Consider the following 19341-nt stretch of genomic DNA (forward strand, 5'->3'; position numbering starts at 1 on the left):
TGTAATATATTGTGGATGGGATCCTGGAACAGAAAAAAGATGTTATGTACAAACTATGGAGATCAGAAAATGTTACAGACTTCAGCTAAAAGTAATATGTGGATATTGGTTCATTACTTGTAACAAATGTACCTAATTTTAGATGTTAATAATGGGGGCTTGGATGAGTAGGAATGGGAGGTATAGGACTCTCTCTAGCGTCTGCTTAGATTTTCTGTAAGTATAAAACTGTTCTAGAAAATGAAGCCTATTTTAAAAAGCAGATTAAAGGGCAGAATTACAGTGGTTTTCTTTTCTTTTTAACGTCTGAGTAGTATAGCGCAAAGTTATCACTAGTGAACTTTAAGGGATGAGATTATAGAAAGACTTTCATTTATATTTCTACAATCTAACCAGAAAATTTTATATATTTCCTATTTAACTTTTATTCCTTTTATTCAAAGAAAAATTTACATTTTGAAAAACTTTTAGTTACGTGTTAATTGTAAAATGTATTATTTTAATAAAATTTAAATTTAATCAAAATTTATTAATTCAAATAAATATGAAGAAAATAATTCACATATAATTTTTCCACTCAGAAATAACACTAAAAAACATTTTAAAGTTTGGTGAAATCTGTTTCTATATAGCATATTCGTTGGTAACTTGTTTTTCTCGTTTAACAATTTATCATGGATATCTTTCTGTATTAACCCTCAGCATGACTAGAATGATGCTAAGCCAAAGGCTTGATACATTTTTATGTGCTTTGATACATATTTCAAAATTTCCCTAGAAAATTTGTAGGTGTTTACAACTCCCATAACCATGTTCTCAAAACACAGGAGCCATAAACTGAGTCTGGCCAACATTTTAAAATTAGGAGATTTCCCTTAGAAGTCCTAATTCCTTCTTTTGAAAAATCAGCAGCAGTGGCAGTGGTGGCCCACATTCATTCCTAGGAAAACAGTTGGTTGGAGCTGAGTTGCTATTGCCACATCTACCCTCATTATGCTCTGAGGTGAGGCAGAGTGTCATTTGACATTTCATTTTACTTATACTTTTAAAAGTGGTCATATTAAGAGCAATATGAAATATTTCTTGTGCATATTCACTCTGGCAAAAGTGATACAAGGCAACAGAGGGGGAGAATAAGATTTTTAAAAAGTGGGAGCATGTGTAAGTTATTTTGTGGATGTAAAAAATGCATATACATGTTTAATATGTCTATAGAGCATCTCTGTTGAATGAATCCTAAAGCTATAATTTTAAAACAAACTAAACACAACCCATTTTACTTATTTACTTACATTATCTTCCTGGCTTCTATGTGAATTTGAGTTAATGACTACTTTTATAGTTTTTGAAGTTCTGTTAGTGTTTGTTGAAGAATTTTGAAGGACTGCTCCTTACAATGATGATGATAGCCTTTTGGAGCATTTTTAATGTCTTCATGAGTATTTGAATTATTTATCATTGCAGCTTCTTGACGGGATATTTGTATTTTTGTATTCATATCTGTTCCATATAATTCATTATTAAATAAATAAACTAAACTGATTTAAAGAACATGGGGTTTCTTACTGGATACACCAATAAAACTAAAGTTATGTTACTTCCATTTTATTCTAAATTTTTGTTTGTCTTTGAATAACTTATCTAAAAACACCTTTGTTTTTAGATGGAATAAAATGATGGGATATTAATATATTCTTCATAATTTTATTTAAAGGAACCTGGATAAGAGCAGGTAGCTTTTGAAAACTGTTTAAATTGGCAGCCAAATCAAATGAGATAGTTATAAACATTATAAATTTGCTTACATGATAGGAGAATATAAAATAAATAATAGTCATGGTGATTGGGCAGGGATAGGGCAAAAATCATTTAGAGTGTGAAATGAAAGTGCTTGAGGTACTATACTTTGATAGTTAAAGAAGAGTACTGGAGTAAGTATTTAACATATTGTAAATGTGGTAACAGTACAATATAAACAACACTAAGAAAAATATTTAGCAGTATAATAGAATAAAGGTTGGGAAACAAATCAAGTGATTTAAGTAGACAAAAGTGTAAAAATGTAAATAAATCAAAGATGACCTCTCATAATGATTAGAAGTTAGAATTAGGACAATTTTCCCTATTCCCTTAAAAATGAAAGAAGTTAAAACCAGAAAAGGGTAACATTTTCCAGCATTGTTTCAGAAAAGTTAAACATATGTCTTCTTCTGATAGCCCTTAGGTATATCATTTAGGATGGATAAGGTTTTCTATATTTTAAAGGAAACTATTTTCAGGGCTACTGGCTCTATACCTAGTGTTAGAATCTTGTGATTATAATCTTGACTTTTTTGCTGGAAAGCAACAAAAACTTTGCACTATGAGTTAGTGTTTTTGGTTTTTGTAAGTGGAGTGGTTAATTTGAAATATGATATGTGCATGGATTTTAATGATCTCAAATATATTCAGTTAAAATGGTAGTAGAATTTTATAGAATGCTCGTTTTCATGAACTAACATTTCTTGAAGACTTCCTACGTGCTTAGATTTTTTGTTGTTGTTACAGTGTGGTGCTTACCATTAACAGATTATCTGACATAGTAATAAATTTCAAAAGAGAATACAGTGGACTGTATTGACTTTAAAAATATCTGAGTCCTTTGAGTTGAAGTTATTAAATTATGATACACTGAAAGATAATTAGATTTATAGTGCTGTTGGTTTCCTTTGATCAGGTTTATATTCAGTGGTATTGTGTGACTCATGATGATCGAATGGTAGGAATAGTATTTTGTGAAGAAATACATATGTGTATAATTGTATTTTTGAAAAATTAATTTACATATGAGTGGTATATTTCATGCTGTATCATGCTTTAAATATTTTCTTTTGCAAATCTGGATGGCACTGTTATTTAGGAAAATATTTACACAGACTCTTGGTTATTTGATTGGAAAGTGTCATTCTATTAGGATAATAGAAGTTTACAGTTTATTATTGAAATGAAATTTTCCTTCTCTGAACACTTAGTTATATAATGTAATATTATGTATAAGCATTTGCACATATATAAATCATATAGAAACATGCATATATATTTGCACTTACACTTTTTTTAATAGGTATCTCAACGGCCATCTTTATCAAGCTTAGAAGCTTTAATGGTCTCACAGAAGTCTGAAATTGAGTATTTACAGGAAAAACTAAAAGTAGCAAATGAAAAACTGTCAGAGAACAAATCTACCAACAAGGATTCCTCAGAGAAGAGCATCTGGACAAGTACTGAGAGAAAACATAAGGTAGAGACTTTTTGTCATTTTGTGAATTTGTCAGGATGAGGCTGGCAAGGCAAGCATTGAAGTTAAAAAACAGCAGCATTTACCTCTCGTTTATATTTCTGGAAGCTTAAAAAAATGTTACATGCCAAGTGCTTGATAAAAAATTGTTGTGAGTAGAGAGTTGTGCCTTTTTAAAAACTAAATAATATATTACTAATTTAATTAAATATATTAGCAGTATTATTTCTGTTTTGCAGTATATTAACATTCTTAGGTTAAAATTTTTTGCTAAGTATTCCTCATGCATCTACTTTATAGATAAGCTAACCTAAGCAAAAAATAATTTTAAAGTAGTATTAGTTGTAAAAGAAAAATATATCTTAATGTTTCTATTTCATTCAGATATGATATTTAAAATACTGCCCATGTAGATATAAACTATAAAGTAGAATTTAACATTAATTTATACAATTGTGTAATTTCAAATTTAAGGGTAAGGCACACAGAAATATAAGCAAATTTTCCATAGCATGTTTCTCATTTATTACTGTCTAACTTTCCCTTTAAGTAGTATTTGTATTATAGTGTATACACCATAGTATATATTCATCTTATGCTACAAAAGATTCTATAAACACTGACCAATATACAAATTTTATAATATCACATTGTAAATATTATATAACATTGTAAATATGTAAATTCTAGAGAAATAGAAAAGTAAGAAATTTTAGAAATATTTTTCTCACACTTGTTACTTCAGCAGTAGAAAATAATGTTTTTATAAACAGAAAACTATGTTTTTCAAGATCATAGTTTTTAGTTCTTTCCATTTTTCCATGAATAGAACTGTCTTAATAAAGGAAGTATTTAAAAAGACCCAAGTTATTATTATAGTCTTATTTACTCCCTGTAATGTTATTAGTAGTTTTCAGAAGAGTGAGCTTTATACATGTACATATGTATTTATTTATTTGTACATAACTGCATTATACATTTCTTGCCATTTTGGAGTAGTTTCAGAGTATTGAGCTTTATTTAATTGAAAGAAAACATTCCTAAAATGGAGATACATTATAGGGTCTAATCTGGTTGCTTGCCACAGTGCTGAAGTTAAAAAATGTACCACTTTGATGTTTCGTTGCTTTTCACAAAAGTCAAGAAAATGAGAGGGATATTTGGAACAAAATTTTCTTTCTTTTTCATAAGGACATGCAGTAAGTATGAACAATATGTTGCCCAGCTTAATAGTTGCTCTCACACCTTCCTTCTCCAGATTGGTATATGAAGCTGTACATAATATAAACACACACTCTTGTCTCTGGTTAGCCACATTATAGTTAATGACCATATGGTCATTATGGTATAAGATCTACTGTCTGTTGTATTTATATTCCTCAAGCATATTGTTCCTTCAACTTCACAGTGTGTTAAACTATTTCAAAGGGAAAAAAATCCTTTCCCTCTTGTTTCTGGTTGTCCTATCAAGTGTAACCTTGGACCCTTATAGAGCAATTAGACCAGCCTCTATCCCCTCCTTTGTAATGAGGTTTCTTGCATTTCTGAGTCTATAACCCTTTAGTCTTCCCTAATGGGACATCATTATTCTGAAAGAAACAATGTAAATGTAAATGAATATTCTCATTAACGAGTCACAGAGAAACCTTTAGCGGTAGCACTGTGGTAATTCCGCTTGTTATTTCTCTGGTATTCCATGCAGGATTTTTTTTTTTTTTTATAATTCATTATTAGTATTCAAAATTACTTGTTCTTTAATTTTGCATGTCTTTCATAATCCAGTGTTCCAACCAGTTCAACCATGTCCTTGTTTTATTCTCGAGGAACCACCTGTGAAACGTTCAAGGTCTTTGTCCCCAAAGGGTTCTTTCACAGACTCAGAGGAGCTGAGGAAGCTGAGGAAAGCTGAAAGAAAGATTGAAAACCTGGAGAAGGCACTACAGCTAAAGGTGAACATTAAATCCTGTCTTTAGTAATAACCTTGCGAAGATAAAGATATACCAAAGTAAACATTCACTTCACAAATCACTGCTTATCATTCATCTCTCCTGAATTTAATTACATGTATAAAAATGTATCATCAGTTGGCCTTGTTTCTCAGATTTCTTAGAATAATAAAGTAACAAAATTTGCTGCTTGAAAGTAGGTTTTTATTCACTACTTTAAAATTGTTTGGGAAAAAAAATCAAATTATTGGGGAAAAAAATAAAATTGGGAAGATTTTGGCTCAATATTGGGAATACATTGTTTTCAGTTTCCCAGAGACCAAAAAAAAAAAAAAAAATAGAACTATAGCAAATAGAGAATTTTTCAAAATTCTTTATATATGATAAACATATAAAAAGAAAAGTGAGTTAAAAGCTATATTCACCTAGCTCAAGTCACTTACACCTGTCCTTTAAAGAAAAATTATATAGTCAAAATAGCAAATATATTAGTTTTCCCATTTGACTATATTGAGGGCTTTTATTATTTTTGAATTTAATATGGCTAAACTTGTCATTCTTTATTCACAACTATCCAAAGGCCTATTCTATTTGAGATGTAGGCATTTAATTTAATTTCAAATAGTTTTAAGACATTTTATGACAAGGCCACTGTTTACACATGATTAGAATCCAATACATTTAAAGCTCAGATTCTTTGTCATATAATATAGCTTAGTTACTCTTAGGGAGAAAAAGATTTGACTTACATTATGTGTGCTGTGGAACAAGATATGGTTTTGAGGGATAGTTAACCTAAGCGACAATTAATACTTTCTTTTTGCCTTTTCACTAAACAATAATTTATATTTATGCAGAGTTAAACTATTAGCTCTAAAAGAAAGGAAAATTATCTCTTTTTCTACGAAAAATAAAATGATCAGATGACATCACTTTGCTACTATTTAGCATACTTGAAATTTTTACACCTGGAGTTACTGATTTATTTAGTTAGTTGGTTCACTTATTATTACTATTATTTTTTGTAATCTCTATACCCATCATGAGGCTTGAACTCATAACCCTGAGGTCAGGAGTCACATGCTCTTCCAACTGAGCCAGCCAGGTGTCCTACGCCTGGAGTTATTTGCTAATTCATTTGTTTACTTAATAACAACTTACTGAGCAGAGCAAGTAGCCAAATGAGTCACTTGTAAAACAGAAGACAAGATAACTATCTATCATCCAGGACCCTTTCTCTAGTTAAGAAGATGCTGCATGAACAGTGAGAAGCTAGTATATTAGTGTAAACCTGGGAGTACACACAGGATATTAAGGGCATGCTTAGGAAGCCAGGTTTTCATCTTCCTCCTTTTGCATAATTCTTGAAATTCACATGCCAAGATTTCTCTCCTGTATTTCTGGGTTCATCAGAGAAGCAGAAACAATAGGATAGAACCCTTTCAGTTTTGCCAATGAGGTATTATTCTGAAGATCTATATCTATATCTGTATCTATCTATCTATCTATCTATCTATCTATCTATCTATCTATCTATATCTATATCTGAGTGAGAGAGAGAAACAGAGAGAGATAGACTTATTTACTATAAGGAATTGGGTCTTGCAAGTATGGAGTCTGAGAAGTCTAAGATACAGTTTTCAAACTGGAGATCTGGAGAGCCATCGGTATGGTTTAAGTCTGGGTCCAAAGACCTGAAAACCGGGAAGCCGATGGTGTAAATTCCAGCCCCAATCTGAATCTGGGTCCAAAGGGACAAAACCAGTGTCTCAGTGAAAAGGTAGAAAGAAAGAATTCTTTCTTATGCAGCCTTTTATTCTATTCAGGCCTTCAGTGATTTGGATGAATCCTATTACTTTGGGAAGGACAATACGCTTTACCCAGTCTTCTGATTTAAATGTTCCTTTTATATAGAAACACCTTTAACAGAGATACCCAGAAAAAATGATTAGCCAAATATCTGGTTAGTCAGGCTGACACATAAAATTAACTGTCACATATCCCATTCATTAGTAACAGATCTCCACTTACTTGCCCCTAAACTCTGTGAGCCTTGGACAGTCCCTTGTTTTTGGCAGGAGAGAGTAGAGCGATTAAGACGTTTTTATATCTACCCTTTTCTACCTCTTGAATTTCTTGTTTCAAAAAGAGTCTCAGAAGCATTGTACTAATTGGTCATTCCTTTGTCCTGACAACCACTCTTTTGGATGAGGCTTCAAGCTTATTTTCAGAGTACAATTCTTTATTCACACAATTTCTTCTTCTTTTACACTTTTTCTGTGTTCCTTTTTGAAGTCGGTTAATGATAATTATGAATTTCAAATGTATGTTTTCTTTTATAGATTTGCAACATAAGGGGGAAATGTGAGCAGATTATTTTCATTGTATTTTGTCATTTAGTAGGAAAAGATTTCTTGTTTTAAAGGACCAAATAATTGAATGAAAAAAAGCACTATAATCAAGACTATTTATCAAAAGAAGTGGGTAAACAAAACCTGCAAAGTAAAAGCAATTCCAAAAAGAGTGATTGGGTCCAGGATACTTTTTAATTCATGGCCTTATGTTAGTAAGTATTCCTATCATATTTAGTGAAGACACAAAACTTCTTCCTATATTTCTCTTAATTAGGCTATAATATTAATATTATTACCATTGCTCAAGTACATGTGAATATAAGGTAAGATAGGAATTCATGATGTGTCTCTAAAGGTTTCTTGGGGCTGCTATGGCAAACTACCACAACCTGCCTGGCTTTCAAGAGCAGAAATTTATTGACCCAAAGTCTTGGAGGCTACAAAGTTCCAAAGTCAAGATGTCAATAGGATTAGTTCCTTCTGAAGCCTGTGAGGGAGAATCTGTTCCATATCTCTCTTCTAGTTTCTGGTAGTCTCAGGGGTTCCTCTGCTTATAGATGGCACTCTCCCTGTGTCTTCATACTTCCCACCATCTTCCCTCTGTGTGTATATGTGTCTCTCTCTGTCTAAGTTTCTCCTTGTTATAAAGACACCAGTCAATTGGATTAGGACCAATCCTAAGGATCTCATTTTAACTTCGTTATGTCTGTAAAGACCTTATCACCAAGGGATTAGTACTCTAACATACCTTTCTGAAGGGGATTTATTTCAACCCCCAACATTGTCTTACGGTTTTTAATGTGCATTTTTTGGTCATGGGGCTCCTTTCGTAGACCATTACCCATTAATACCTGTTGAATTTTTGTCATGGACTCTCATATTCTATTGAATATGACTCTGCCAGAAGCTAATGGGAATATGACAGAAAAAGATGTTCTATGCTCAATGATCATAAGCAGTGGTTTAAAATCTCATTTTTTAGTGCTTATGATATCAATGTGTATTGTGAATCTATAAAAAGGTATAGATAATTTATTTCCCAAATCTACTTAATAATATTATACCTATTAATATTTCACAAAAAAATATTTTCCATGGAAGATACCTGTTGGAAACACTAAACTAACACAGGCTCCCTGGCACAATAGCTAGCTGTGAGCGCTGAGCCTGACACAGGGCTTGAGCCCATGAACTGTGAGATCATGACCGGAGCCACAATCAAGAATCAGATGCTCAACTGAATGAGCCACCCAGGCGCCCTGCAGGAGATATTTTAGGTCCCAAGTTGATCACCAAGGTGGATTGTAAGGAAAGCAGGAGAAATAAGCTTCTCCAGATAACCTCCACCATTGAACATATGTATGTGCCCTTTGATATGTTGAAATGATGCTCCTTATTGTACCAGTAGTGAGTCATGCATATTATTCTAATACTAGTAATGAATTTTGTAAAAATATTAGTACATTATCTTATTTAGCTTATTTCTGTAAATAAGCTAATATTTGTACATATTTTCAAAATGAGTGACCAATGTTATAAATAAAAGAACCAATAGTAATAGAAGAAATGAAAACTATTATTCTAAACATCCCAACCATTTCCAGATCCTGACTTCATAAGTGTAGTGAACTAACAACTTATAAACTATAATTTGGAAAGCAATGCATCAGAGTTTTATGAAATCTTTACCGTTCTTGGGATCACTAATGCCATAAATCTCTGCTTTCTGAACTTTAATGCATTTGAAAACTTGATTCTATTAGCACTTTTCTATACCATTTAATAACATTGGTATCTCCTTTAAATACAGTTTATATGTCTTTTATTTTTCAATGCTCAATATGCATTTTTATAAATTCAAGGTTATACACTTTGCTGAAATTAATCATCCATGGAATCCTTGATATTTTATGAAAGTTTTTTTTTTAAACTTTTTAAAAACCTTGCTATTATTCTGTGGAGATTGAGCCACTATTTTATTAATAGTACTCATGCTCTTAGGTTGCCTCAGGCCTGTCATGGAGCCTTTGACCAAAGTAGTAGATTAGATCAAGACTCATTTTTGTTCTTATGAACTTACAAGTAAAATTGCAGGTAGCATGAAACAAAGTCAGTTGATCACAATCTTTCTATTTTCTAATGTTTTAGTCATTCAAACTTGTTTGTATATAGAAATTAGAGCCTCTAGTTTAGCTAGTTTGACTGCAAAATATAGAGAAGGTGGTCAGTGTTTTATTGAGTGATCTAATTAATAAATGGACCTAATTCATTGACTCCCCTTGGAATATTTTTGAGTGTATCCTCTTGAGAAAATGTAGTGGTTAGTGATATTAAATATATCTGCCAGTCTTTACATTTGATTTTGTTATAAGATCTTTGGGTATAGTATTTCCCAAATGAAGTACTATGGTTTTGACTTAAGCTATTATAGTCAAATGGGACTTAAATAATCGTAATCCAAACTATGGTTAGCTTGTATTTGTTAGAATATTATAAAAAATATTTTGATTATTCTTTCTACACGTTAAACATATCTTTTGAGATAGTTAACTTTTGCCTGAAGACTTCAGCTAAATCTGTTCTTGCACTAATTTAGGGAAAAATGTTTTTCTTTGAACATGTATTATCTATGTATATATTTATCTATCCTGTATTTACATCTCTCTATAATTTTGTCTATTTCTAAAGTAGGCCAAAGGAAAATAGTCTCTAGGACTTCTATATAAGAACTAGGGAAAACATTGAGTTTAAATTCAGTGATTAATGGTAGCTGAGGCAGTACTGGAAAATGTTAAAATAATGATAGTACTAACAATATGAAACTCCATTTGTTCCATAGACTTAACAGGACTTTTGTGAAAGACAACACAAAAAATCTGAATATCCCATTTGATTAATTTTTACTTGTTGGAGAGTCTTTTAGTTTCTATTTACTCAGAGCTTCTAGGGACTCTTAACACAGACTTTTAATGATTCCCAAACACTGGATTTGTATGTAATCATTTTTAAGAAGTTCATTGTAAAATAAGAGTTTATGGGGAAGGAATTTAATTCAATGAAGAATAATTAGAGAAAGCTATTTTAGAATTTAACAAAATACTCAGCCTAACTATTCATTTGAAAATTGTGTTTTGGGGATACCTGGGTGGCTCAGTCAGTTTAACAGCCAACTCTTGATCTCAGCTCAGGTCATGCTCTCATGGTATGGTTTGTGAATAGGGTTTATGAGTTTGAGCCCCATGGCAGGCTCAGTGCTGACAGTGCAGGGCCTGCTTCAGATTCCCTCTATCCCTCTCTCTATCCCTCCTCTGTTTGTGCTCACTCATAGTCTCTTGCGCGCATGCTGTCTTCCCCTCCCCCAACATAAAGAAATAAACTTAAAAAAAATTGTATTTTGGCACGAATCTTTTTTTAATACCTATACATTTCTTATAATTATTTTATTAATAAATTTATAATATATCCTGTTTAAAATCCTAATAAGTTAGTTCTTAAGCAATTCTAATAAACACAATGAACTTATGTTCATTTATGAGGAAATAACATTATTAATTACTACTTTTCTATTTGGTTAATTTAAACTATTTCCCATACTTAAGATTATTATTGTATAAAGAAGTAAAGTTATATTTGGATTGTTTACCAACAGTAGGGAAAACTTAAGGTCAAGGGTATATCATCCTGGGGCATCTGGGTGGCTCTGTTGCTTAAGCATCTGATTTTGTCTCAGGTCGTGATCTCATAGTCTGTGAGTTTAAGCCCCACGTTGGTCTCTGTGCTGACAGCTCAGAGTCTGGAGCCTGCTTTGGATTCACTGTCTCCCTCTCTCTCTGCCCCTCCCCTGCCCACACTCTGTTAATAAACATTAATTTTTTTAAAAAAGGGGTAAATTGTTCTTTTGTCTCAGAAGAAGAGGTATAAATAGATTTTATTTTAAAGATGGAGAAACTGGGACACACTGAATTTAAGTAAATATGTCAAGATAAAATTTACTAACTTTGAGCAGGAAGAGTTGAACTCTTATCAGCACTTAACACTCTGCATGGAAGAGACTCTTAATATATGGCTCTTCAGTTGAAATGAACAAAATTCAATTCAGTATCCTGAATTTTTAACCATGGTATTAAACCATGCTACTCTCTAGCAAGTTTGCAGTAACTGCAACCTGTTTATCTTCTTAAACTCTTCAGATAACATTTATTCTGATTGCCCCTTTAAAGTGATGCCATTCTCATGCTTTTTCATCAAGTACTTCCATTTCCAGATGGCATACATATGCTTGGTGCACACAGGACTCAAATACTTCCTAAAAACTACTTGAGAGATTTATTGAAGTTATCCTACTAGACCTATATTCAAAGTGGAATGACAAAATATCCATACTGTTGAGACAGGTAGAATTGCAATAAAATAATACAAACTCTGTAAATATTATCTCACTGTTGAGATGAGAGGTAGTTGGTTCAGGAAACCATGAATCTGGCTTCTTAATGATAAGGGCATCAGGTAATACCTGGGAAGAAGAAAGGGAAAGAAGCTAACTTCTGCTTTGTGCCTCTTTCAGGCAAGCACAGTGCCAGTGGCTTTACCTGTATATTTGCTCATTTGATTTAGTCATCCTCATTTAAATCTCTGTGTTCTTTTCAATATTTTACAGAAAAAGAAATTGAATTAATTTAAATATTATTCTTAAGATTATTCAGCCAACATGAGAAAGCTCCAAGACTAGGTTTCAGGTTTTTCTGACTGCCATGTGTCTTCTTATTTCACCTTACCATATAATATTAGAGAGTACCTGTTGCCTCCACTAAATAAATATAGAAGTTCCTTCATGTATAAATATGAAAGAGTTTAAAAAACAAATTTTAAATTCACGTGGTTAAACTCCAGAAGCTATTTTACTATGAAAAACAGTTTATAAGTAACATAGATACATCTTCTAGGAACTGAATATTTGGTTTTTATAAGTTCATTTTGTGGGTGTATCTAAATGAAAACATATTTCACATACACCATTTAGAACATTTAGAAATTGCTGACTTTAATTGTCTAACCTATTAATGTTTCTATGACCTCTTCAGAGTACAAACTTCATTCAGTTCTTCCATTTCCATTCTGTCCAGTGCAGCCCACAATGTTAAACTGTGCTACTTCAGACATAGGCCCAAACTGATTTTTTCCTCCTGTGTTATCCTTATGCTTTATATTGAGCTAATCATAAATTCATGGGCAGAATGCTTCTCTGACAACGATTAGTGTTTTTACATAAAATTATATGTGTTTATAATTAACAATTTATTTTGTTATATACAGATAAATCCTTTTGATGCAAAAGAAAAGAAATTAAAATTCTGTAAAATTAGCTCATAAATATTTCTATGTGTACTAACTGACTACAGGGAAAGGAATAAAACTGATCTGATAGCAAAATTTTGAAATTACTAAGCTTAAAAAATGCAGCGAGTCCATTGAATTTACCAAGCAAACCTATTTTGTGACTTTAAGATTCCTCCCCTTTCTTCTGTTTAAATAAGTATTACAAATTAATTTATATTTACTGTTTTCTCTCAAATTTCATATTTAGATGGGCAACCTTTTATTTGCAACATTATACTCATACTTTTTAAAAACTTGTGTACTTGCTTTTTTGTGTTCTACAGAGCCAAGAAAATGATGAGCTAAGAGATGCCCATGAAAAACGCAAGGAAAGGCTACAGATGTTACAGACCAACTACAGAGCAGTAAAAGAGCAATTAAAACAGTGGGAAGAAGGCAGTGGCATGTGAGTTACATAGCTCATAAAGGCATTTCCCCTAAATATTAAATGGAATGGAGTAGCATCATATAGGTGTTTTAATGGCTTTTGTTTGATTTAAAAAAAAAAAACGATTTGGTATTCAGATCTTTATTGTGAATTTTAAATAGATAATACAATAAAAGAAAGCAGATAAATATGCTAGCAATAACTAAAATGTTCCCATCACATGCAGATTTTATAACATAGGTGATTATAAATTATTGTATACATTTAAGTATCAATAGAGTTAGTAAAGTTAGAAAGCAAAAATAGTTCATATCCATATGATTGAAAAAGTAAATACATAAAATAATGATATTACAAAGTTTATAACTCTTTAACTGAAAGACCAGAGAATTATGAAATTTACATATATAGTTAAATTAACTATCTTAAAACTACTTCAACCTAGTATGCAATTTGAAAGTCTTTACTATCCATCAGTTTGTTCTGGAGCTTATCTGAATGAATTGGCGGTCTCAGTTCAATTGCTCTGAACAGGTGTTCAGATCTTGGTTAGTCGTAAGTGGCTCCCCTGTTAACAGTATCAACAGAGGGCAAAGGACTGAATGAGTACAGAAAATCTACTACTCGCTCATCTTTTGAGATGGATCCTTTAGGGCAATGTTGATGATACACATTGGTCTGTTCTATAGAGAAATACTGTTTCCAAATTGGCCAGTACAGCACTTTTACAAAATAAAAACGAAGAGTTTGTTTTATGTACAGAAAATGAAAACATAAAGGGCATTTGGCATGTTTTTTAGGTAATTGTCATGTCTAATTTTTTCCTTTGAAGACTGCAATGGGCTTCATACCACTTGTCAGTAAAGCATTGATGAAGCAATTTGTCCTGCATTTAGCCTCTGCTCACCTAACTTTAGTAGTCACTAGAAGCGTGAAAACTACTTTCTGACATATTTACTGCTAATAGCTTGTTTTAAGAGAGAACACATATACCCCATTCAGATTGGGTGACAAAAAATCTAGGTGAGTTGCTTGCTTATAATCCTTTTTTAGAATGTGACCATCCTGCAATATATGTTTTATTATTACTAGGATGAATGAGAGAAATAGACCTAAGGCTATCATGTGTGTCTGCTTAAAAGTTTGCTTTCTGTAGTAGCAGGTTGGCCTTTTGGAAATTTTCACATAGGATTTTAATTTCTACATACTTAGGTTTTAGAAAATTCATTCCATGAATAGTGTGCTTGAATTAGAAATTTGGTTAATAGATGTTTTGAAATTTTAGGGAATGTATAAATAAATTTACATTGCACTTTCAACATATTAAGGAAGAAAATAACTTCATTTTAAAAACAGGACTCCTGTCAGAAAAATAAAGAGAGCAGATCCCCAACAACTTCGACAAGAAGATTCTGATGCTGTGTGGAATGAACTGGCCTACTTCAAAAGGGAGAACCAGGAGCTAATGATTCAAAAGTGAGTTTCTTTTTTAACAACATGCATGGACTTAGATAACATTTGGGTGAAATTTTTTGTGGCTTAAAGGTCATGAGATAAACACCTTATGAAATTTGAAAATGAAGTAATCTGGTTTTTGTTAATAAAAATAAAGGAAAAAAAGAAGCAGCTTTTTAAAAATATATATATGTATAATGCAATAACAAGTTGCACATTTGCTAGCTCTAGCCGAAACTGTATAATATGATCTAGGGATTGTGTTAATTAATGTGGCTCTCATCTGTTGGAGGTGTCGCTCTTCATTAGCTTGTATTTTAGACACTGCCGTGCTTCATTTTTGGAATGAGGTGGAGAGGGGATAACCTAGCCAGCCAACCTTGTTTGATCTCCTAGATACATACGCAATGCAGAATGCCTGAGCTCTCTTGGTTCCCTGCCCTGTCCTGCTAATCCCAGCTGAGCTCATTATGGTGTAGCCTTGCTGCTACTCTTGGAGCCAGAGCTGTCCAAGCTAATTACTGGTAGCAGCAGAACTGCCTGTTAAGGGTCTGGTATGGATCTGCTAACATGGTCCTTGGTAGTGACCTGCAAAAGACACGAGGGAATTGCTTTCTTTCTTGCTGTGCACTGCCTGTCCTTTGGGCTTAATGCTGATCCCTCCACATAGGTCTTTTAGCTGCCCTAAGTATAAAACTTGATGAAGGATACTCATATTTTGGAAAACATACAGTTTTCTTCCTTGATCTTATAATTCACAGGCTATTATATTCAGCTTGGCAAAGAAAACACTTTCTATTTTGAAATATAAAGGAGTTAAACCCACATAATTAGCCTCCTTTGCTACTTAACTATTTTTTCATTTAGAGCTAATTTTTGACATCAAGAGCATGCAGTTTTTTTGAAAGCCTGATGTCTTTTAGATTACTAGAATTTAGCATCATGTGGCATAATGTAATTAAATATCATTGAATTTTTTAGCTGAAAATCAATGTCATACTTTATATGTTATATGATAACACATGTAACTTTAGATTACACCTTTTCCACATAATGGTACTTTTAAGGAAATGATATATCAGATTAAAATGTGTACTTCCAATTACCTCTTAAAGTACACCTACTCTGTTAGTGCTCAAGTTGTATACTGATAATAAAGTCTCTTGTCTTGAAAATTATTTACAGGTTTGTCCAGAAATAGTTCGTGATTTTTAATAGCTTTAGTGAAATATAATTCACAAGCCATGTAATTCTCCATAGAGAGTGAGTAATTCTGTGGTTTTTGGTATATTCAAAGAGTTATACATCTACCATCACAAAAGTTTAGAACATTTATACCCTCCCCCAAACTCCAAACCACTTAGCTGGTTCCTCTACCACCACCACCCCTTTGAGGTAACCAATAATCTACTTACTGTATCTATAGGTTTACCTATTTGGGACATTGGGACATTCATTAGATGATGTTACAGTTTTTATTTCAACTATCAAACATCATTTCAAAACTTCAAAAGTAGGACGTTTTAGCCTTTCCACTATTATTTCTTCATTTCTGATCTTCCAAGTTCTCTTCTTTTATCACTTTCTTTCTGTTTCAAGAGCTCACCTTTAGATTTTCATTTAGGGTAAGTGGGCTAGCAACAAATTCTCTTAGATTTCCTTTATTTAGAATGTCTTCATGTCAGCTTCATTCCAGAAGGATATTTTCATTGATTAGAGAATTCTAGTTTAGCATTTTTTTTTTTAGGACTTGGAAAATTTGCCACTCCTGTGTTTTCTGATGAAAAATACAGTTATTTGAATTGTTCCCCTAAAGGGAATGTGTCATTCTCTTTTAACTGCTTTAAATGAAAAATCATTTTCATTTGCCTTTACTTTTCAGAAGTTAATTATGACCTGTCTTGGCATGGATTTCTTTTGGTTTATCCTGTTTGAGATTCTCTATGCTTCTTGAAACTCTAGGTTTGTGCTCTTTGTCAAATTAGGAAGTTTTCCCCTTTATTTCTTTCTTCTTTTTTTTTTTTTAATGTTTTATTTATTTCTAGGAGAGAGAGAGAGAGAGAGAGCGTGAGCAGGGGAGGGTCAGAGAGAGAGGGAGTCACAGACTGAAACAGGCTCCAGGCTCTGAGCTGGCAGTCAGCACATAGCCCGACGCGGGGCTCGAACCCACGAACCGCGAGATCATGACCTAAGCGAAAGTCGGACGCTTAACCGACTAAGCCACCCAGGTGCCCCCCCCTTTATTTCTTTAAATACTTTTTTCAGCCCCACATTCTTTTTCCTCTCCTTTTGAAACTCTATTTTCATGAGTGTTAGATTTTTTAGTATTAACCTACTGTTTCCTGAGGCTCTCTGTTCATTTTATTTTTAATCCTGTTTTATCGCTGTCATTAAAACTGGGTAATTTCTGTTGTTCTGTCTTCAAGTTTATGGATTTTTTTCCTCTTTCATCTGTCATCTCTGCTGTTGAACCCATGCATTGAGTTTTTCACTTTGGTTCTTATAATTTTCAGTTCTAAAATTTCCATTTGATTCTTATATAACTGATTTATTTGCTGAGACTTTATTTTATTTGTCTCAAGATCATTCATAATTGTTCATTGGAGCATTTTAATCATGGCTTATTTAAAATCCCTGTCAGGCGGCACCTGGCTGGCTCAGTTGGTAGAGCATGCGACTGTTCTCAGAGTTGCGAGTTCAAGCCCCACATTGGGCATAGAGATTACTTTTAAAAAATCCTTGCCAAGTAATTCTAACATGTGCATTATTATCTTGGTGGTGATATTTCTTAATTACAATTTCTCCTTCAAAGTTGAGATTTTTTTTTTTGTTCTTGGTGTGATGAGTGATTTTCACTTGTCTCCCAGACGTTGGGAGTATTATGTTTGAAACTTTAGATCTTATTTAAGTCTTTTATTTTATTAGATTTCTGATGGAATCATGCCTAAGGGAGAGGGTCATACTGATCCTGGGAGAAGAGGTGGGAGTCTTAGGTCCTAACTTGACCTCTGCTGACACTGCGTTAAAGGACGTGTGAAGGGTGCCTCATTGTACTTGATGAGGGTGGAAGTTCAGGCTTCTCATTTGACCTTTATTGACAGAAATAGCAAGGCTGCTTTTTTTTTTTTTTTATTCCTTTTTCCAGTGGTGTATGGTGGGAGTAAGGGTAGTTATCATCAATAAGATTTCTGTCCTACTAGTTTGCCCATTTCTCAGTTCTATGGCTAGGGAGGGTACAGTTTCCTTGAGACCTTTTTGTTTGTTTGTTGGTTTGTGTCCATTGGCATTTCTAGGTTGTGGATTTCTCCAGTTCCTACTTTGAGGTATTTGGGAGGAAAGAAGAAAGCCAGGGAATTCATCACTGAGGGTTGTTCTTCTACTCCTATGGTCCCTTCCATGTGCTTCTCCCTGCCTTCCAGGGACTTCTTATATTTGTTTTGTGTATCACGTTCAGGGTTTTTATATTTAACTAGTGGGATGAACAGGGAGAGACATGTCTACTCCTTTTTGTCAGGGACTAGAAGTTTTAGCTTATTTTTCTATGGACCAGACAGTCTTATTCTTGTGTCATACATTTTGCATCTAGTTTAATGCTTCAGCCCTGACTGTTTAAGACTAGAATATATAAAAGAAGATGTCCTACTAAAACTACTTTCAACCAAATTTGAATAGTACTTCCAAATTCAGTCTTAAAAGTTGAGTTAACTTTTGAAGATCCTAATAAAAAATTGTGTGGCAACTCAGTTTACAAAATATGTTAAAATATGTTAAAGGCAATGATGCTATCATTGACCCATACTATAGTGTTTCTACCATTGAATATGGCCAGAAGCATGTTGCTGCTGTAGTATAAGAATATGAGGACTTGAGAAATTTACATGGAATATAGTTCCTATTTTCATAAAATATTGTACTTATTATATCATGATGTTATTACAAAAGACCAAAAACTTCAGAATCCATGAACTAATAAATTGGCTTGTTCCCTTGATAATGATCTAACAAATATTCATATACTTATTTATTCATTCATTCACTATTTAAACAATATAATTCAGAGCTAGTCATAAGCCAGGGATTGAATATACAGTGGTGTTTAGAAGAATAATTTCAAACTCTTAATGAGATTCATTTTAGGGCCATCTCCCATGTGCCAGTGAGGTATAACCTGTCTTTGGGATGCTATGTAGTGAGAGACAAGGAAAGTGCAGAAACGCCAGCCTTACTCACCTTTGCCACCTAGATGAGGATGTTACCTTACTGTCTCTAAGTTAGATTTGTGAACCAATGAAGGCATGCTAACATTCTCCTAAATAAACAAGTTAACATTTTCCTAAAAAAAGGCAAAAATATTTGTGTACATTATTTCTGAATAGTGATATAAAACTAAAAAAGAGGTGCAGTTGCCACAGGATATTTAGTTTTTCTAATATTGCAAATCCAACATGTCCTTGAAGTCAAGGGAAGGTGTACTGACATTCGCTGGGTGTTTATCTGTATCTTTGGCTAAATAAATCAGGAACTTGGAGTGCGTGGGTAATTTTG

At 32.9% G+C, this 19341-nt stretch overlaps 1 protein-coding gene across 2 annotated transcripts in view; it reads left to right on the forward strand.

Annotated features, from left to right (window-relative positions):
• Positions 1-19341, forward strand: part of CNTLN (centlein) — a 283942-nt gene that overhangs the window by 136785 nt on the left and 127816 nt on the right. For both annotated transcript variants that reach the window (XM_077765063.1, XM_077765065.1), the window contains exons 9-12: positions 3104-3280; positions 5101-5226; positions 13238-13359; positions 14698-14817. In XM_077765063.1, coding sequence (XP_077621189.1) covers positions 3104-3280; positions 5101-5226; positions 13238-13359; positions 14698-14817 — 545 coding nt within the window. The remainder of the gene's footprint in view (positions 1-3103; positions 3281-5100; positions 5227-13237; positions 13360-14697; positions 14818-19341) is intronic.

The sequence above is a fragment of the Crocuta crocuta genome, unplaced genomic scaffold, assembly GCF_008692635.1.
Source record: "Crocuta crocuta isolate KB4526 unplaced genomic scaffold, BGI_CrCroc_1.0 scaffold687, whole genome shotgun sequence".
Taxonomy (NCBI): domain Eukaryota; kingdom Metazoa; phylum Chordata; class Mammalia; order Carnivora; family Hyaenidae; genus Crocuta; species Crocuta crocuta.